Source organism: Diplotaxodon limnothrissa, linkage group LG20 (genome assembly GCF_057381915.1).
Source record: "Diplotaxodon limnothrissa isolate DT_005_m linkage group LG20, D_limnothrissa_male_GT1.1, whole genome shotgun sequence".
NCBI classification, from domain to species: domain Eukaryota; kingdom Metazoa; phylum Chordata; class Actinopteri; order Cichliformes; family Cichlidae; genus Diplotaxodon; species Diplotaxodon limnothrissa.
In genome coordinates, this window is record NC_140615.1 from 30,629,111 (window position 1) to 30,647,603 (window position 18,493).

The window sequence follows — 18,493 nt, forward strand, 5'->3', positions numbered from 1 at the left end:
AGTAGTGTAGAAACAGAGAGGGGGGGTTCCTCACATCAAAGGAAGCCCCCCAGCAGTGTAACTAAGGGAGGATTCAGGGTCACCTGATCCAGCACTTGCATAGTTTTAAGCCTAATCCAAAAGGTAGAGGGGGAATCTTGTTTTCCAAATCCAAACTGGGAGCTGGTTCCACAGAAGAGGGGCCTGAAAACTGAAGGCTGTGCCTCCATTCTACTTTTAAATACTCTAGGAACAAGTAAATTAACAGCCTACAACGTCTTTATGATGAGCCTGATTTTTCAAGACCTTGTATGAGATGAGAAATTTGATTCTGGATTCAACAGGGAGCTAATGAAGAGAAGTCAGTGCAGGTGCTGCAGCATTTTGGATTAACTGAAGGTTTTTCAGGCAGTTTTTAGGACTTCCTGATAATAATGAATTACAGTAGTCCAGCCTAGAAGTAATAAATGCATGAACTACTTTTTCAGCGTCACTCTGAGACAGGATATTTCTAATTTTAGAGATGTTGCACGAATGGAAGAAAGCAGTCTTACATATTTGTTTAATATGTGCATTGAAGGACATGTCCTGGTCAAGGTTCCTCACAGTGTTACTGGAGGCCAAGGTAATGCCATCCAGAGTAAGAATCTGGTTAGAAAAAACATTTTAAAGATCTTTAGGGTCCATGTTTGCCTTAAAATGGTGGCTGTCTGAGTGGTGTCCAAAAATGTGGGCTTCATAGATCATTTGGAAATTTTCTGGGGAAAACATGGTCTTTCTAAGAGACACAGAATCCATCCCAGTTTGGATGGAGCAGCTCTAATTTCTAGAAACCTGGACAAACTTATTGTACCTACCCAAAACGTGACTATAGTGGGGGCCAGTCTTACACACCTCTGCAGTTTTTCCTCCTCCTGTTATCACCCCATATTATTAGACTCAGCTGGCTAGTATTATGATGGTCCTTCTCTCTTCCATTGTTAGCCTTTTTCTCACCATTTTTGTACCAACACACTACTTTCTGTAGTACAACACTGTTCAACTTTTATGCAGACAAAGTAATCCACAACAGCTGGAACAGCTGTAGGAATTACACCAGCTTTCAAGGCTTGATCAACCTCCATTGCTGCAAAACAGCTTTAAATTGTTAACCCATGTATCATTGTGAAATGTACATGATTTTTCAGTTTTGAGTAACCTTACTTTTTTAAACCTCTGCCAGCTCACCACTTTGTAACATTTCAAGCTTTCATTGTACTTAAACAACTTGAATTACAATAGATAACAGGACAAATTGGGGTATTTTAAGACGTTTGACCATAACTTAAGCAAACAGCCTGTTTTGAAAGGAGTAGAAAGTTCAGATACCTGTTTAAAACTGTAGGGATTAAAAGCAAAACATTGTCAGAAAAAAAAATAATACAGAAACCTGAAGTATTGGTACTTCATTACTGTATCGCTCTCATTTTTTTCCCCCTACATGTATCATTCTCTTTTGCTTTCTACCATCTTTTTCTGCATCATTTGCCTCTAAATCTTGTCTGTACTGTACAGTCGTAGTGTTTGCTGCCCAGAATACACACATTTGATTGGCTGAGTGGTATCATGTGGAATGACATGAAACTGGTCTGTGCCTTTCCTCAGCCACCAAATCACCACCATCAAGACTACGAAAGGCGCAAAACTGGTTTGAGAAACAGGAGAGTGACCCCAAACACACCAGCAAATCCACAACAGATTGTTGTAGTGGGGCCAAAATTGCTCTACAACAACGCAAGACAAACAGAAAACATGTCCTCCTAAAGCTGGATCTACAAGCTAATAAGTCAGAGGGTGTACTGGGTTTGTCACAGGACAGAAAGAACCCTGTGAAGAACTCTTACATTAAATTACAAGCAGTTTGTTTTCAACTCCAGCAGTAATTGACTCATATTTGACCATATGAAGACTCCGCCCACTTCACAACAATGAAGAATGAACAAAATCACATCGCTCAGTTTTATTTCAGCCCATCTGAGCTGCTTAATTTGCAATTTTTTAAAATCTTGTTTCCATGATTCATTGGGTCCTATGTAGATCCTACAGTGAGTGCTCTACAGTGCAGTAACACTGGAATGAATAATGTTGCTCCGGATCTGTCATCACATTATGAAAAAGAACCTTAAACAAAAACTCTGTATTGTAAACAACATTTATTTAAATACACAAAATCAGATTAATTGCCATTTTAATCATCATCTTCTTCCTCCTCTTCATCCTGATTAATCTGGAAGTAGCGGAGCTCATAGCTCTCCTTGGTGTTGGCAACAACACGCAGCCAGTCACGGAGATTGTTCTTCTTCAGGTACTTCTTTGTCAGATACTTCAGGTATCTGGAAAAACAAGAGATGTTGAATCATCAGTTGAATCCCCTTCAGGGAACAGCAGCACGGTGGGTGATAGTAGAGATGGCACGATACCACTTTTTTTTTTATGTCCGATACCGATATCATAAATTTGGATATCGGCCGATACCAATATGAATCCGATATAGTGTTTTTTAATCAATAAAACTGTTTTTTTAATATCTTGCTGCATTTTGTATAAGTTCAAACTCTAAATGCTCAACCAGACCGCGGACAGGTCCCGCACGCCACAGCCGCTCTATCACGTGATGCATACTGTTCCGACGCACTACGGTTATGAGCAGTTATGCCATGTCGCAAGTTTTGTGAGGTGATTTTTGATATTTAATGGATCGGATTACATTTTTTATTTCTCTCCGATATCCGATCTAGTAATTTAGGTCAGTATCGGACCGATACGGATACGTAATATCGGATCAGTCCATCTCTAACGGATAGCTTCCTGGTATATGGAATGTTACAAAAAGCTATGCAAACCTTGCTTTAACAATGCCATGAAAATAGCACATTTTTCCCCCACAAACACAACAGAGTGGTGGTGTGGCGACATCTGAACTCATAACTGCCATTATACCTTTAAGAACTGAATCCTGTTCACCATGGGCCGTTTTCTCATCGATCATGATGATGATGAACTCCCTAAACATCCATTCCCTGACATCATCATTAATTGTTAAACTATTTGCTTACGTGGCAAATACATTTATCCATTTTTAGTTTTGAAAAGACTCAGCTTTTCTGGAATCCTCTATTAAATAAAAAAAACTGACTAATAAGCTCACTAGCTGTGAAATTACACTTTCAATTAAACTACAGATTCCAGTCTTCAGTTGTAATATCCCAGCTCACGTCACATGATGATTCTACTCAATAAAAACCCTGTGCAGCTTTGTTCTTGCACAGCAAGAGAGAAAGTTACATTTCATATAATATATTTGACACTTTATTAGACATCGTTTCATTATTATTATTTTTACATTCTCTCCGATATCCGATCATTCAGGATTAAAGATGTGTGTCAGCTGTCGTTTGACACCGATATGCCACCATATTGTTAATGTCTTAAAATGAAAATGTTAATGTTAGTATTTGTGAATGGCTGCAGCTGCATGAACCCTTCAGCACAGTGAAATCACCAATAGCAGTTTTTAGTAACGTCACATGATCTATATGAAGATGTTGAGTTAACTGGTCTTTACATTTGCTTCTGTTAGTAATGTGGTCTCGTCATCTTACTCAGAACTTTACATTAGGATCAAACAACACAGTGAGTGCCTGATACCTTTTGGAGAAGGGCACCTCAGAGGACACTGTAATCTTGCTCTTGCTTCTCTCAATGGAGACCACACCGCCACCAAGGTTCCCGGCCTTGCCGTTCACTTTAATGCGCTCCTGCAGAAACTGTTCCTGCAATTAACATGTGGTAAAAATGTTACTTTATATCGACGGCTCTATTTATGCTCCACATGAGCAACAAGTTCACTGAAGAGTAACAAGCAAAGTTCTAATAAAACCAACAAAGCTCTTTCGGTGAATGAGTTTGTGGATTTTAAATGCATCAGGCCTTTTTGCTTAAATGAAGCTAACAGTAGTATGGATTATTACGAGCTGTTTTCCAATTGTATGGCTGTGAGTTTGATGGCTACAGAACCCTGGTATTAAACTTGTCCCCAAGTAGATAGTTACATATTCAAAAATTAGTCATTTCTGGGGTTATTCCTTCGGTGTTAATTCATTTTGACTTTTTTGTGCAGCACATTTGACTGTGTTACATGTAACTGCTTTAGAGTCCTGTGTTTCCAGCAAAGCCTTCAATGTTCAAACTAAACGTTCAAGTGTTTTTCCACCTCAAGTCAAAATAACGAGCACTATTTTTATTTAAGCAATAGATCTGCATTTCTTTATCCTAGGTACAGTTACTGGCATTATGAGAACGTTTGTCCTTGTGCACAGCTTTTCTGGTGGCGCATACACCACATTGCCAAAAGTATTCACTCACCCACCCAAGTTGTTGAATTCAGGTGTTCCAATCACAGCTGTTATGCTGCTGTGTTGACATCAAAATGCTTGTGAGCAATAACCAATAACTGCAGTTTAGAAAGCTAATTAGCACCTAGAAAGCTTCATCAATTGACAGGAGCCACACAGAGAGGAGACCTTTACCTCATTATCTGTTCAACGTGCAGAAACTTGGTTGGTACTTACCAATTTTCTTGTTGCTTAAAAGAGAAGAAAAAAACCCTACTCTTATTTGTTTTAGATATCATCTTAAACATGTAAAACACACTGTTTCTTGCCACTTGCCAGAAAAATTGCCACCACCTCAGCTTTGTAATACATAACCACATTGGCCTTGTTAGTTTGTTCTTAACAACTCGTATAAGTATAACCAGTAACTAAGCATTTCACACTAAATTATACTGAGTATCAGTAACTAGGTGCTGACAACTACCAGTACTGAGAAAATGTTAATGACATTCATCCTTAGTGTCATGTGGCCCTAAAGACATCTGTAGCAAGAAATGTTACCGACTGAAGAGAAGAAGAAAAAAAATATAGTCCGAAGCTTAGGTGTGTGTGTGTAAAGGTGTGGTTTCCCGAGCTAATCCAAATGGAGGCTGAACTCAAAAAAGGGTGTAGAGTGAGCCAGATCTGGCTAGGAATGTCATCTCAAAGAAGCCCTGCAGCTTGTGCAGGACAGCCTTTAGTCTTAAATTGGTAATAAAATAACTCAGAAAAAGTTACAGCTTAAAACTTACAAAGTTGGCAGCATCCATGATGCCATCTTCGACAGGGTGCGTGCAGTCCAGTGTGAATTTTAGGACCTGCTTTTTCTTCTTACCACCTTTGCTGACATTCTGCTTCCTCTGCCAATGGAAGGACAAACATTTACTTCACTGCAAAGAACCTCTAGGCTGTCCACTACATTTATATGAACAAAATTTAGTAAAACACCCAACAACAACCAACTGTTAACATTCCAATGTATCAAAATGTTAATTTCCCGTTTGTGCAGTACATAGGTCCAAAGAGCGATTGGTAAAATCTGGTCACCATCACATTCAACTGATTAATTCAAAAATCCTGCAATCTGAATTAATAGCGGATTTTGCTTTTACCTACAGAGTTATATGTATTCAGCATAACAGTTTAATATACGTGATGATGCAACTGTACTTCGATTCTAGCCAAAGCTCGACTTTAATTATAAGAACATTCAATGACAACATTAAGTATGCATAAGTGCTATTTTCGACTCTTTAATGTTTTGATAAGTACGACTAAAAGTAATTAAAAACATCTCCATGAGTTGAGCTCTGCGTCAATCCCCCGACTAGTAACGTCCACGTCTCGGAGCGATTAACTAACAAGCAGGTCAAACAAACAAACACAGCTCCGTAGATACTGTCAGCCTCCAAAACCTTATCTGCGCACCTTATTAAACAAAGGTATCGTTATAGGGCTAGCAACGTGGTTAGCTCTGCGACGCTGCTAAGCTAACGTTAACTCACAGACAGCCATAGGCCACAAAAAACTCAGCTGTGTAACCGAAAAAAAACATCACAAACGGACCCAAACCCTGCATTTTAGTCCATGTAGATGCAACAAGCCAGTTTTTTCCAGATTTCATATAGGAAAAGATACAACTTCGATAGATTTTAGCACGACTTTTTACTTACAATAGGCGCCATGGTGAAGAAGCTATCAAAAAGGAAGAGCAAGCGGTGCGCATGCGCTACACATCATACGCCGAAAAATTGATGGAATTCGTTTTGTCCCAAAATCGCTTCATTTCCATTCATCCAATAAACTTTTTTAAAAACAGCAATGGATGTTCATAGAACCTCGCAATAGTCCCGGTATTCCTTGTTAACTAGTTTTTACATTAACTGGTTAGATTTGTTTGTTTTTCACTCTCCGTGTTAAAAATGTTGCACCCGCAGATTCGTCATTTTCACGGAACCGTCTGATCGCTCTAACAATATTAAAGACCTCCGCAAAATAAAGTCTCCATCTCCAGCTCGTTCAAATATATACACGTATCGATATTATATTAAGATAACAATTAAATTATTTTAATAAAAAAAAAACCCAAAACACCTTCTGCCTGGTCCGTCTTTTTGTAACATAAACAACGAGTCGACATTTTCCTCACGACAACGATTAGTTTGACGGGCCCGCGGGTTTACCTGTCAGCTGTTAAACACCTGCTGCTGATACAGGAAACACGCCCACGTGACAGTGACGGTTTAACGTGGACAGCTGCTGTTTGGGGTGGGGGAACTCCAGGCCACGAGGGCCGGTGTCCTGCAGGTTTTAGATGTGTCCTTGATCCAACACAGCTGATTGAAATGGCTAAATGACCTCCTCAACATGTCTTGAAGTTCTCCAGAGGCCTGGTAACGAACTAATCATTTGATTCAGGTGTGGTGACCCAGGGTGAGATCTAAAACCTGCAGGACACCGGTCCTCGAGGCCTGAGGTTGGACACCCCTGGTGACGTCAGCCTCCACAAAATAAACAACTGCAGCCCGTTTTCTCAGCGCAGAACTGTTGGAGCCTGTTTCCTCTCAGAGTGACTGATCTGGGTTAAAAGTAACAAACGGGATTTAACGGGAGGGAGTGATGGACACTGGGCAGCAGATCAGTCAGTTTACAAACAGGAAACCGGGCTGAAATAATCTGTTTCCAGTAGGCTGATAAGTGCTCTTTATTTCAGCATGAGAAATGTCTATAAGTACGTTTTGAGCACTTTGAGCTGATCATCGTCTTAAAACAAAGATAAAACAAAAGCACATTTATTTTCTGAGGGGAGTGTAGTGAGCAATTCACTACAATTCACTACAATTCACTACGTTGATTCAATAGAATCACCTGATATTGACTAAACATTGTTTCAATGTCTCCTGGGGACTCTATGAATTAAATTCTCAGTGCCCCGAACTTACAATAAAACATTACAAATACAATTACTCAACATAAGATTCCCCATAACACCTGCCTTTTCATTTCCCCTGATTCATGATGCGCTGGTACCCAAGAAGGTGACCATTAGCCCCATCGTATCAACTCCATAGTGTTTGTTGAATCTCTATCAGATTGTGTGGCCTGCTATCTGAGTGACTGTCTTGCAAACTAATCCAACTTCTTAATAGCAATGAACTGGTCTGCATTGGTGCATCATATCTTTATTCTCTTCCCCCTCCTGCCCCCCCTCTTTCTTAAATAGATAACTATCATATCTGATATCATATCTCACAGTACAATAATATTGAATGGGTTGCATTGTTGTATTTTGTCATGTTTCTCAGGTCTTTGTCTGAATTTCTACGAACATTATTGCTAAGGATTGTCTTATTGCATTGGAGTCACACTGGGTTAAATATGTACACTTGGGTTTTAAGGGGTATTTATTATTTTCTTCTTTTTTTGGGGTTGTATGGAAGCCCCAAACGCAATTTCATTGTTCTTGACAATGACAATAAATAAATAAATACTAAATACTAAACTAGCCAATGATGAACTTGAGTCCGAGCATATCACCGATCTTAATGGTCTTGCGTCTTCAAACCACTCGACAGTTAACAGTATGGAAACCATTTCTGATAATAATCTTGCGCTGATGATCCATCTCTGATCTTTTTCCTTACTTTGACATGAAGCTCAGGAACAATAAATGTTATCCTGCTTTAGTTGGATCAATCGCGCACTGCTGACACAGTCTCCATGCACAGCTTAGAGGGAACACTGGTTGGATGTATTCCTTTATGGATCTGTGTAGATTTTAACTGTAATACTGATCAATACATGCCTGCACTGTAGGTGAGTTTAAAAGAAAAACCCAAACCACATGACACTGATGGACAGATAAATGAAAATGACAACATTTCTGCCAACATAAGAGGTCAATAAGATGACACTTTAGTCGTGCACATGTAAGTATGTTTACGCACATTCACCCTGCAGTCAAAATCACATATTTTTCTTTACTCTTTGTCTGTATTGCATGGAGTATAAATACGACATACCTCATAAACATATAATTTGAACTTGCTCACCAACCTTCAACAAACGTTACAAAGTTTGCTAACATTTTCTCAAGTGTAGTTTTTCCCTCCTCTGCTGTTTTAACCAATGGATCATTTTATTCACTTTCAGTCTAAAATAAAATTCTGCCCATTTGTCAGAAGATTCAGCTCATTCATACACATTATTATTGAGCATCTGTACTTTGGTCAAGAGCCTGCTGGCATCCAGCTGAAGGAAGATGTTCTGAAGTACTTCACAGCCGGCTTCAGTTGCTGAGGGTAAATGAGATTCAGTGTTCCTGAATCTGCACATGCAGAATCCATGTAAGAAACAATGCTTTGTCTGTGCTGGCATCGCCTCTCTCAACAGTGATGGTGAAGATGCCACCGGGACAACTTGTTCCAGCTCCCTATTGAGATCATTTATAAAGGAGGGTGCAGCAAGAATATTTTGCACAATTATAAGTTACTCTCTGAAAAACAACATCATACTTCAAACACTGCTATGTGTTCAAGATGGCGCTGGAGTGACGGCAGCCTTTCCAAGTAGCTCTGCAACACCGCTCCGTTAAAGTTTCGGTATGCCGTCCGGACCTGGAGCTGCTAGCTGTTAGCTTGCGGCCATATTATCTACCTCGGGAGTTCAGTCATGTGATCTGTGTGTGTGTTTACATCCCTCCGAGGGCCGACGCAACAGCTGCCTGTGAGAAAATACACACAGTCACAGCAAGACCTCAGACACAAAACCCCGAGGCTTTCATTATTATATCTGGAGACTTTAACCATGCCACACTGGACTCTACTCTGGCTGCTTTTCACCAGTTTGTGAATTGTCCCACAAGGAGCAACAGGACAATTGACCTACTGTATGCTAATGTGAGAGATGCATACAGAGCCACCCCCCTCCCCCCACTAGGGAAGTCAGACCACAACCTGGTTTACCTACAGCCACAATACACACCCCTCGTCCAAAGGCAGCCGGTCACAACGCGCTCCATCCGGAGATGGACCCCAGAAAAGGAGGATGCTCTGAGGGACTGTTATGACACCACAGACTGGGATGTGCTCCTGAGCCCACATGGTGAGGACATAGAGGGGGCGACACACTGTCTTACAGACTACCTCAACTTTTGTGTGGACACGGTCGCCCCTGCTAAGACGGTACGGTGTTATCCTAATAACAAACCGTGGGTAACACAGGAAGTCAAAGCTGTCCTCAACATGAAGAAGAAGGCTTTCAGGAGCAAAGTGAAGGAGGAGATGAAGGCAGCACAGCGGGTTTGACCAGCCCACAACCCCCCCACCCTCACCTTCACTACAGAGTCCAATCCCCACTCTCCTACCTCCCTCGCTTCCCCCCCTTCCTGACACCATGACACCCCCCTCCTCCAATCCCTCTCTCAGCAGCAAGACATCTCCCCCCCTCCCCTCTTCCCAAACATCTCCCAGTGTCACAGTGGATCAGGTCAGGAGACAACTGAGGAAGCTTCGCCCCAGAAAGGCAGCAGGCCCAGACAAGGTGTGTCCTAGGATGCTAAAGGCGTGTGCTGCTGAACTTGGGGAGCCGCTACAACGAGTCTTCAACCTCAGTCTGCGACTGGGGAGAGTGCCCGCCCTATGGAAGACATCCTGCATCGTCCCGGTCCCCAAAAAGAACCGGCCCAATGAGCTGAATGACTTCCGACCGGTGGCACTGACGTCACATCTTATGAAGACTCTAGAGCGGCTCTTCCTCAACCTCCTCCGACCACAGGTACAACATGCCCAGGACCCACTACAGTTTGCATACAAGGCGGGTGTCGGAGTGGAGGATGCCATCCTGTACCTCCTACACAGAGCCCACTCACACCTGGATGGGGGAAAAGGCACGGTCAGGATCCTGTTTCTTGACTTTTCCAGTGCCTTTAATACCATCCGGCCCTGTATGCTTCAAGAAAAACTGAACAGGATGGAGGTGGACCCCTGCCTGGTGGCTTGGATCTCCGACTACCTCACCGACAGACCACAGTACGTCAGGCTGAAGGACATCACGTCTGACACAGTGGTCAGCAGCACAGGAGCACCACAGGGAACTGTGCTGTCCCCTCTTCTCTTCACCCTGTACACCTCTGACTTCTGCTACAACTCTGAATTATGCCACATTCAGAAGTTTGCAGACGACACAGCCATCATGGGGTGTATCTGGGATGATCAGGAAGAGGAGTACAGAAGTCTGGTGAGGAACTTTGTCGCATGGAGTCACACAAACCACCTGCAACTCAACACCTCAAAGACTAAGGAACTGGTTGTGGACTTCGGGAGGTCCAGAGAAGGTCCACTGCCGGTTCAGATAGAGGGGGAGGAGGTGGAGGTGGTCAACAAGTACAAGTACCTCGGGCTGTGGGTGGACAATAAACTGGACTGGTCATGCAACACAGAGCACCTGTATAAAAAAGCCCAAAGCCGACTGTACTTCCTCAGGAGGCTGAGGTCTTTTAACATCTGCAGGAAGCTCCTGAGGATGTTTTACCAGTCGGTGGTTGCTGGAGTACTTTTCTATGCTGTGGTGTGCTGGGGGAGCAGCACAGCAAAGAAGGACTCATCCAGGCTGGAGAAACTGATCAGGAAGGCTAGCTCTGTGGTCGGCATGAAGCTGGACACTCTGGTGTCAGTGGCAGAGAAAAGGACATTAAAGAAACTGATGGACATTATGGACAATGCTGGGCATCCTCTGCACACGGCCATTAACAACCAGAAGAGTCTGTTCAGTGACAGGTTGCTTCTCCCAAAGACAAGAACTAACAGACTTAAAAACTCCTTTGTCCCACACGCCATCAGACTGTTTAACTCCTCTCTGAAGGGGAGAGGGAGGGGAAACAGGAGGACAAAGGAGGGGGAACAACTAAGCTGTAGTGCCTCTTCACCTCACTGTGCAATACCTTTTGTGCAATACTTTTGTAAATAGTCAACGGTGCAATAGACTCAATACTTGAAATGTGCAATTCACTTGTATTTTTATTTTTATTCCTATTTATTCTATTTATCCCCTTCGTATATTTTATTTATATTGTCTCTGTATTTATATATGTGTGTGTGTGTATAACTCTGTAACTTCTGTCGTTGCTGTGCTTTTTTGGAAATCGAATTTCCCAGAGGAACCCACCCGAGGGATTAATAAAGTTCTATCTAATTCTAATCTAATTCTAATTCTAATGTGCATAAAAATATGAATATGTAGAACTTCTGTAACATTATTACCATTTGTAACATTAATATACACTTATTAAGCAGTTCATTAGGAAAACTGATGCAATGCAAGAATTGTCATAAATTTGTACTTTTACTAATATTTTATTTTTAGTCCTATTTTCATGTTTTCAGTGGGAGAAACGTTTCATCACCTCTCCGGTCAGGCAGAATTGCCTTATCTGGATGACTGAGCACGCCAGACTGTTTTTTACATCAGTATTGTGTTTACACATAATAATTTGCCCTTTTGTTACATTTTTTCATGCCATCAAAGTATTTTCATTGATAGTACTTGTTTTATCACAGCCATGTACAGCTGTGAGTGTTTGACAGCGCTATGGTCTACAAAGATACATCTTTTTGTGAAATGAATAAAATAATTTTCCTCCATCACAAAAAGCATCTGTACTTCTCTGTTCAAAGCAGAGCTCCGTTTACAGAAACAGTATTTTAGCATCACTTCATTCAAGATTGACAGAAACAAAAAAGAAAAATGTTTTGGTTTACCTTTACACTGTTCAATGACCAACTGTGGTTAGGCCCAAAGGCTTCATTCGCCACAGCAGGTATGAGGAGGAGGAGGGGCGGATATCAGAGAAGCAGTGAGGAGAAACAGGGAGGACAGGACGTTCTGGCATAAATCACTTGTTTCTGTTTAAACCAAAATGATCAGGCTCTTTAACAAATCTCTCTCTAAGCAGCTGTAGACATTTATAATAAGAGCCTGTCAGTGACAGAAAGAAGCACTTTTAATGATTAGACTTTTATCGGCTAACAGTTTCCATAATGGACAAACAGGTGCCTTTGTCACCATTGACAACTGCAGTAGTTTCACTTAAAACTGGATTAATTTCAAAATCTGCCGCTCTCATTTCTATAAGAGTCCTTTATACATCTGCTCATGCCAGCATCTCCACCAATAGCATTCACTCAGGCTTTTTTAGTCTTTCCTGTGGCACGAGACAGGCGTCCCCATTATCCCCCCTATTGTTCACATAGAGCACCTGTCAGTCTTTCTGAGATCCTCCTCTATTTTTAGCTGAATTTCCCAATTAGGCACAGAATTGAAGTTATCGCTTTGTGTTGATGATTTATTGCTGTATGTCCCAGATCCTGTTCTCTCCAAATCATTTATTTTATCTGCTTTTCACAGATTTGGTTCATTCTCTGATTATAGAGTGACCATCGCTAAAAGTTAATGCTAGCCTATCATCATTACTGCTCACACATTCTGATGTCCCTTTTTTAAATTAGGCCCCTCTGACTTTAAACATCAAGGATCAATGTAACATTAAATGCTGTTTTCTCTGCTAATTAAACAGGACCTCCAAAGATAGGGAAGCTTACTTCTTTCGCTTATTGGTAAAATCAGTGTGATTAAAATGACCATCTGAACAAATCCACACTTCAGAGATGTAAAATTCAGAGGCGGATTGTCACTTCCTAACTTCCTGTTCCATACTGGACAGCGCATATCCCCAAAATCTCCTTCTGGTTCAGATCTTTGGACCTTCTATGGCGCAGTGTAGAGCCCCCGTCCTGTTTCTCATCCACTCTAAATGCTTTACTTCTTCTATTCCATCCAACCTCTCTGGCTTAACCCTTAGTTCACTCCACACTGAAAATTTGGCATCAGTCTAGGAGGCATGTCAAATTTAACTCTCTAAGTATCTACGTTATCTCCTTTATTGAGGAATCATCTGTTTCAACCATTTTAGCATGATATAATAAGGGGCTGGCATGTTTTAATGATTTTTACAATGATGGTGTTTTCTGCAGCGTCACAGATCTCTCTCTCTCAGATCTCCGTCCTTCTGACCTGTTTCAGTGCTTTCAGATTAGACATTGTGCCAAAGTTTTATTCCCAGTTCTTTTCTCCACAGCAGTGGGAGGAGCTTATGAGCCAAGACCCTCTTCAAAAGCCAATTAGCTCTAAAGTTTATAATGAAATGTCATTTTTTGATTCCTCACCAGTTACTAAAGGCTGCTTGGGAACGTGAACTGGGTCTAAATTTGGGGGATGACTGGTGAGACAATGCTCTAAAAGAATCACACAGGTTCAGTCTGCGTTCGGCTTTCTCTCATACAGTCCTGCTCTCTAAAACCTGACAGTCACAGATCCATCCCAGTCTCACTGACTCTCTGGCTCATCACTTACTCACTTTTGGCAGAATTATTTCGATTTCATGGGACATGAAAAAAGGACATTTTCAGTGATCATTAAACCTTTCTCCCATGTTGCCATGTCCCACTTGACCTCTAACCAATAAATATTTTAACGTTTACTTTCTTAATGGCAGGACGTTATCTTCTTCTTCACTGGAAGTCGACTAAAGCTCCCTCCAGCACTCAGCGGTTCAATGACACCATGTCTTTTCTAAAATCAGCGAAGCTCTTAAGATATTACGGTCCATTACAGTCCTGTAAGTGTAGGTCACTGGGAACTACAGCAGTCCTGGTGTTTACTGGGAGTAACCTTCAAAGACCAAAAGAAAAAGCTGAAGCCTGCAGTGATATGATTCAAATGTGCTGCAGTGGAGAGCTGAGGGGCTACTGACAGTGTTTCACTGTTCTTTGCTGCCTTCTGTTGTTTCCTATTTATAGACTTCTCTCTTTTAATCCCTCTGTCACCCCTCCCACCATCCTCCTTGAATTTTGTGAGATAGGTCAAGAGCCTTTTTTTAGTTTCACAGTCCTCTCACAATAAAGGTAGAGGGAGTTATAACTGCCAGTCCTCGTGCTGTGTCTGAGTGTGCTCTTGTTTCAACTGCAGGATCAGATAAGCAGCCATGGATGATGTATATAAAGCAGCGGTGAGTACTGATATTGCCGAGTATGCTGTTATATTTCCTTCTATAACATGTTTTCTATGATATACATATTTATTGGACAATTACATAATTATATTATGAGACAGACTGTATAGTTGTTTTTTAACAACTGTCAGTGTCCTCCTGAAAATGTGAAGTTATGTTATTATTGTAAGCTTTGCGTTACTGGAGCTTTACAGTGAAATCTGAGTTCAGTCAGCCTTGTGTACCAGTGTGATATATTTGACCAACTTCACAATGCAGTGCAATGAAGAATTTTAGGAGAAAGTTCATAGAAAAGAAAAAGGGATTCATTTGAATATTTGCCCGAGGTCACCAAACTCATGTTGGAGTCAAGACGCTGGTCTGAAAATGGTTTGAAAATGTCACTTTTATATGTATAAATAAATGGTGCCTGACAAGAGAACAAAGAACAGCTGGACAGTTGAAGGGAAGAAGAGAAGTGACAGCTGCTGACTCCGTCAACTCAACTCCCATAAACAAGAATAGCAAGTGAAGAAATTAGTGTCACATTGCAGTCCATACTGAGAGCAGGAGTGAAGCTGCAGACGTGAACCTCTGCTGCTGCTGAGTGCCACAAACAATCACCAAATGAAAAACACAAGTCAGATGAATTTCATGTCAATTAAAATGTGATGTTTTCCTCCAGGTCGAGAACTTAACAGAGGAGCAAAAAAATGGTGAGGAAACGACTTCTTTTCATTGCTGTCTTTCTCTTTATTAGATGAAATGAAAAATGCTTTATTCATCCCACCTTTGAGAAAGAAGTTATAGAATTATAATTCAGTGTCATTTCTACAGCGCCAAATCACAACAACAGTCACCTCAAAGCACTTTATATTAATAATATGAATATGTTTTGTTTTCATTATTTTTTGTGTTCATTTTGTTTCAATTACAGATCCTGATTATTTTTCATGACAGGAGAAACCAATGAACCATTTCAGGCTTTTATTTTAAATACTTTTTGAGGGATTCCTGATCATTGCCTCAGATTTCCATGTGTGGAAAAAGGCCTGAGATTGTGAAGTATCTGATATGTGAAGCTACGTTTTCAAGCAAGCATAAATAAATATTTTAGACAAATCAAAGATGGTTAAACAGAAAACAAACAAAATAAATAAAACTAAATTGATAAATTTGTGGTTGTTGGATTATTTCATTGTTTGACAATAAACCTCACACCACAGGAAAGCCTATTTCTTTCCCATAAATGGTGCCAGAATAAATAACAGTATTTTTCCAGTGTAAATATTTTCTTTTGTTTTCTGTTTTCCATTGTGGATAAATTATAAGATTATAGGATTTGGATCTTTGTGTTTAAATGACAGCTTTTATCATAACAAAGGATAATCAGTGAATTCCTGTAATATTAGATGATGTAAACAAGCCCCCGATAGAAACAGTTCAAAGTTAGTTTCGTCCTCACAGATGTTATATTTTCAGCATCAGTCTGGTCTGCATTGGCTGTTTGTTGTTGTGTGCAACGTTAACAACAATCTCAGTAACAAAAATGATTTGTTTTTTCAGAGTTCAAAGCTGCGTTTGATATCTTCATTCAGGATGCAGAGGACGGCTGCATCAGTACCAAGGAGTTAGGAAAGGTGATGAGAATGCTGGGACAGAATCCCACTCCTGAAGAGTTACAGGAGATGATTGACGAGGTGGATGAAGATGGTATGTCAGTATTAGTATGTTGCCATCAGGAACATGTTTATTTCACGACATGGTTTGCATATTTAAAAAAATTAAAAGGTGAAAAAGACATTATAGTCCTGATTTATTTATTTGCTGTATTTTCACAGGAAGTGGGACGGTAGATTTTGATGAGTTCCTGGTTATGATGGTCCGCTGCATGAAGGAGGAGAGCAAAGGAAAATCTGAGGAGGAGTTGGCTGAACTTTTTCGCATGTTTGATAAGTAGGTCTCTTTTGCATTTTTTGTTCACACGCAGCCAGAATACAAAGAAAATACCACCAGCCTGATACCACACAAATCATTGCTAACTGCCAGTAGGAGATTGAGGGATGTTTTGAATATTATTGCGTATGTGAAGTACACATACAGTAAAAATCTTAATGCCAAAAGAGCTCAGCGAGTATTCCACGTAGGATTGATGAGTGTATTTTTATGTGAAGGAATGGAGATGGATACATAGACTTAGAAGAGCTGAAGTCCATGCTGGAGTCCACTGGAGAGGCCATCACTGAAGATGACATCGAAGAGTTGATGAAGGATGGAGACAAAAACAATGATGGCAAAATTGATTATGATGGTATGGGAAGCAGTTTATTTGTAATTAAAATGTGCACAAAACAGCTGACTCCTGACAACATAAGGAGAACATTCTCATCACGTTCACAAACCATTTCACGGAGAATGATTACAGAGTCACTGAGCTCTTTATTGTGGCTGACAAAGTGCATAAAGTAACAAAAATCAGAAACTGAGTTCAAAAGGCAACTAAACAAAATCCAAAGGAGTAACTGTGAAAATGATATTTATGGACTTTGATTTTAAAACCCATAGATTTTAAATCAAACACTGTTGTGTAGAAAAGTTCAAAATAACATTGTTTCCTCCATTGTACCCAGTCATGGATCGTTAGTAATGAATAGCTTTGCTGATGTGACTGATGTACTGACCTGTTCGTTGTCTCTGATAGAGTTCCTGGAGTTCATGAAAGGTGTTGAATAAAGGATTCTGCCGGAGGCTTCACATCTTCTATCTTCTACATGCGTTGGCAACATCATCGAAGGCCTTCTTGAAGATATCTTCACCGGTTTTTCTAATACTGTACCTTCAAGGCCTTAACAGCTTTTCCAGGAGATTTCATTGAATAAAATATTTTTTCTGAATAAAAATACTTAGATGTTTGTTTTGTCTGTCATAAAATTTTGTGTAAATTAGCTTAACTGAAAGTGAATTAGTATTATTTCTATGGTGCTTAACTGAGCTGCACAGTCGTGTTATAGTTTCAATGGGACACTGGACTCCAGCGCAGGACACGAGGCAGGAATAAAAGTTCGAGTGGCTTTTCCAAGGCTCCACAGAAAGAAACTTGGCAGGTAATTCCAAGTTTTCCACTCGCTTCCCTCCTTGGTACATGAGGCTATGCACAAAGGAGATGACAGCAAAGACAAGCCACAAGAAACAAAACATGGAATTCAACACTCCGGTGGAATGCTCTGATGGTTAGCGGGAAGAAGCCTCGCACTTTATCACATCTCTCAACTTATTACTGTATGTCCATATATATTATGACTGTGGCCATTCAAATGTCCACGTCCATATACACCACGCACTTGGCAAGACACAGAGACAGAGACAACGGGTGGAGGACAGAAGGATAAGTTGACTCTGGAGGATCAGGGAGGTTTTTATTATCCCCAAATGCAAATTTGTTGTGCAGTCAGTAGAAATCACACAAACATCAAGCAAAATGCAATAATGTGCAATAAATACACAACAAAGCAATATGACCATTGAGAACATGGTGAGTTATTTAAAAGACGAATGGTTGGGGAGTTGCAGTCCTGTATGCTGGGATACTGTTTCTACAACCAGATGGAATCAACTCAAACTCCTCTAATAAGGAGTGTGGAGGAGCTGCCATAACCTTCTACAGGTGTGGAAGCTCATTCAGGGCCACACCTGCGATTGTGCTGGACTCTGTCACTGTATCCTGAAGTATCGTTGTGCCTGCACCAGCAGACAAAAAAGAGAGTGGAAGAGCAGATTTAATAAAACAGTAACCTAAAATTAGATGTGCTGGGAAGCTTTTCTACAGACAGCATCCACCTAAAGCTCAAAGGTAACCTTATCATCAGTTTTAGTGCTACAGTATTAATACTGCTCAATGACCTGATCCTTTCTTAAGAGCTTGAAAAAAGGACGTGACTGGACTTCTTTAAGCAGTACATGTGGTGGTTCTTATATGGCTGTTTTAAACTGTTGGAGCACTCAACACACTTTATACAACATGCCTCATTCACCCATTCAGACCCTTTCATACAAGCAC

At 40.7% G+C, this 18,493-nt stretch overlaps 2 protein-coding genes across 2 annotated transcripts; one reads left to right on the top strand and one right to left on the bottom strand.

The window, feature by feature from the left end:
* Positions 1-1,972: 1,972 nt before the first annotated feature.
* On the bottom strand, positions 1,973-6,116 carry LOC146611180 (large ribosomal subunit protein eL22). The gene is made up of 4 exons (XM_085343956.1): positions 6,065-6,116; positions 5,144-5,251; positions 3,667-3,791; positions 1,973-2,351 (listed from the first exon to the last, which is right to left on the bottom strand). Exons 1-4 carry the CDS (start codon positions 6,074-6,076, stop codon positions 2,207-2,209), a joined length of 390 nt encoding a protein of 129 aa, XP_085200082.1. The 5' UTR covers positions 6,077-6,116; the 3' UTR covers positions 1,973-2,206.
* Positions 6,117-14,340: 8,224 nt separating this feature from the next.
* LOC146611181 (troponin C, slow skeletal and cardiac muscles-like) lies at positions 14,341-17,333 on the top strand. The gene is made up of 6 exons (XM_085345628.1): positions 14,341-14,454; positions 15,122-15,152; positions 16,003-16,149; positions 16,278-16,392; positions 16,611-16,747; positions 17,138-17,333. Exons 1-6 carry the CDS (start codon positions 14,431-14,433, stop codon positions 17,167-17,169), a joined length of 486 nt encoding a protein of 161 aa, XP_085201754.1. The 5' UTR covers positions 14,341-14,430; the 3' UTR covers positions 17,170-17,333.
* Positions 17,334-18,493: the final 1,160 nt, after the last annotated feature.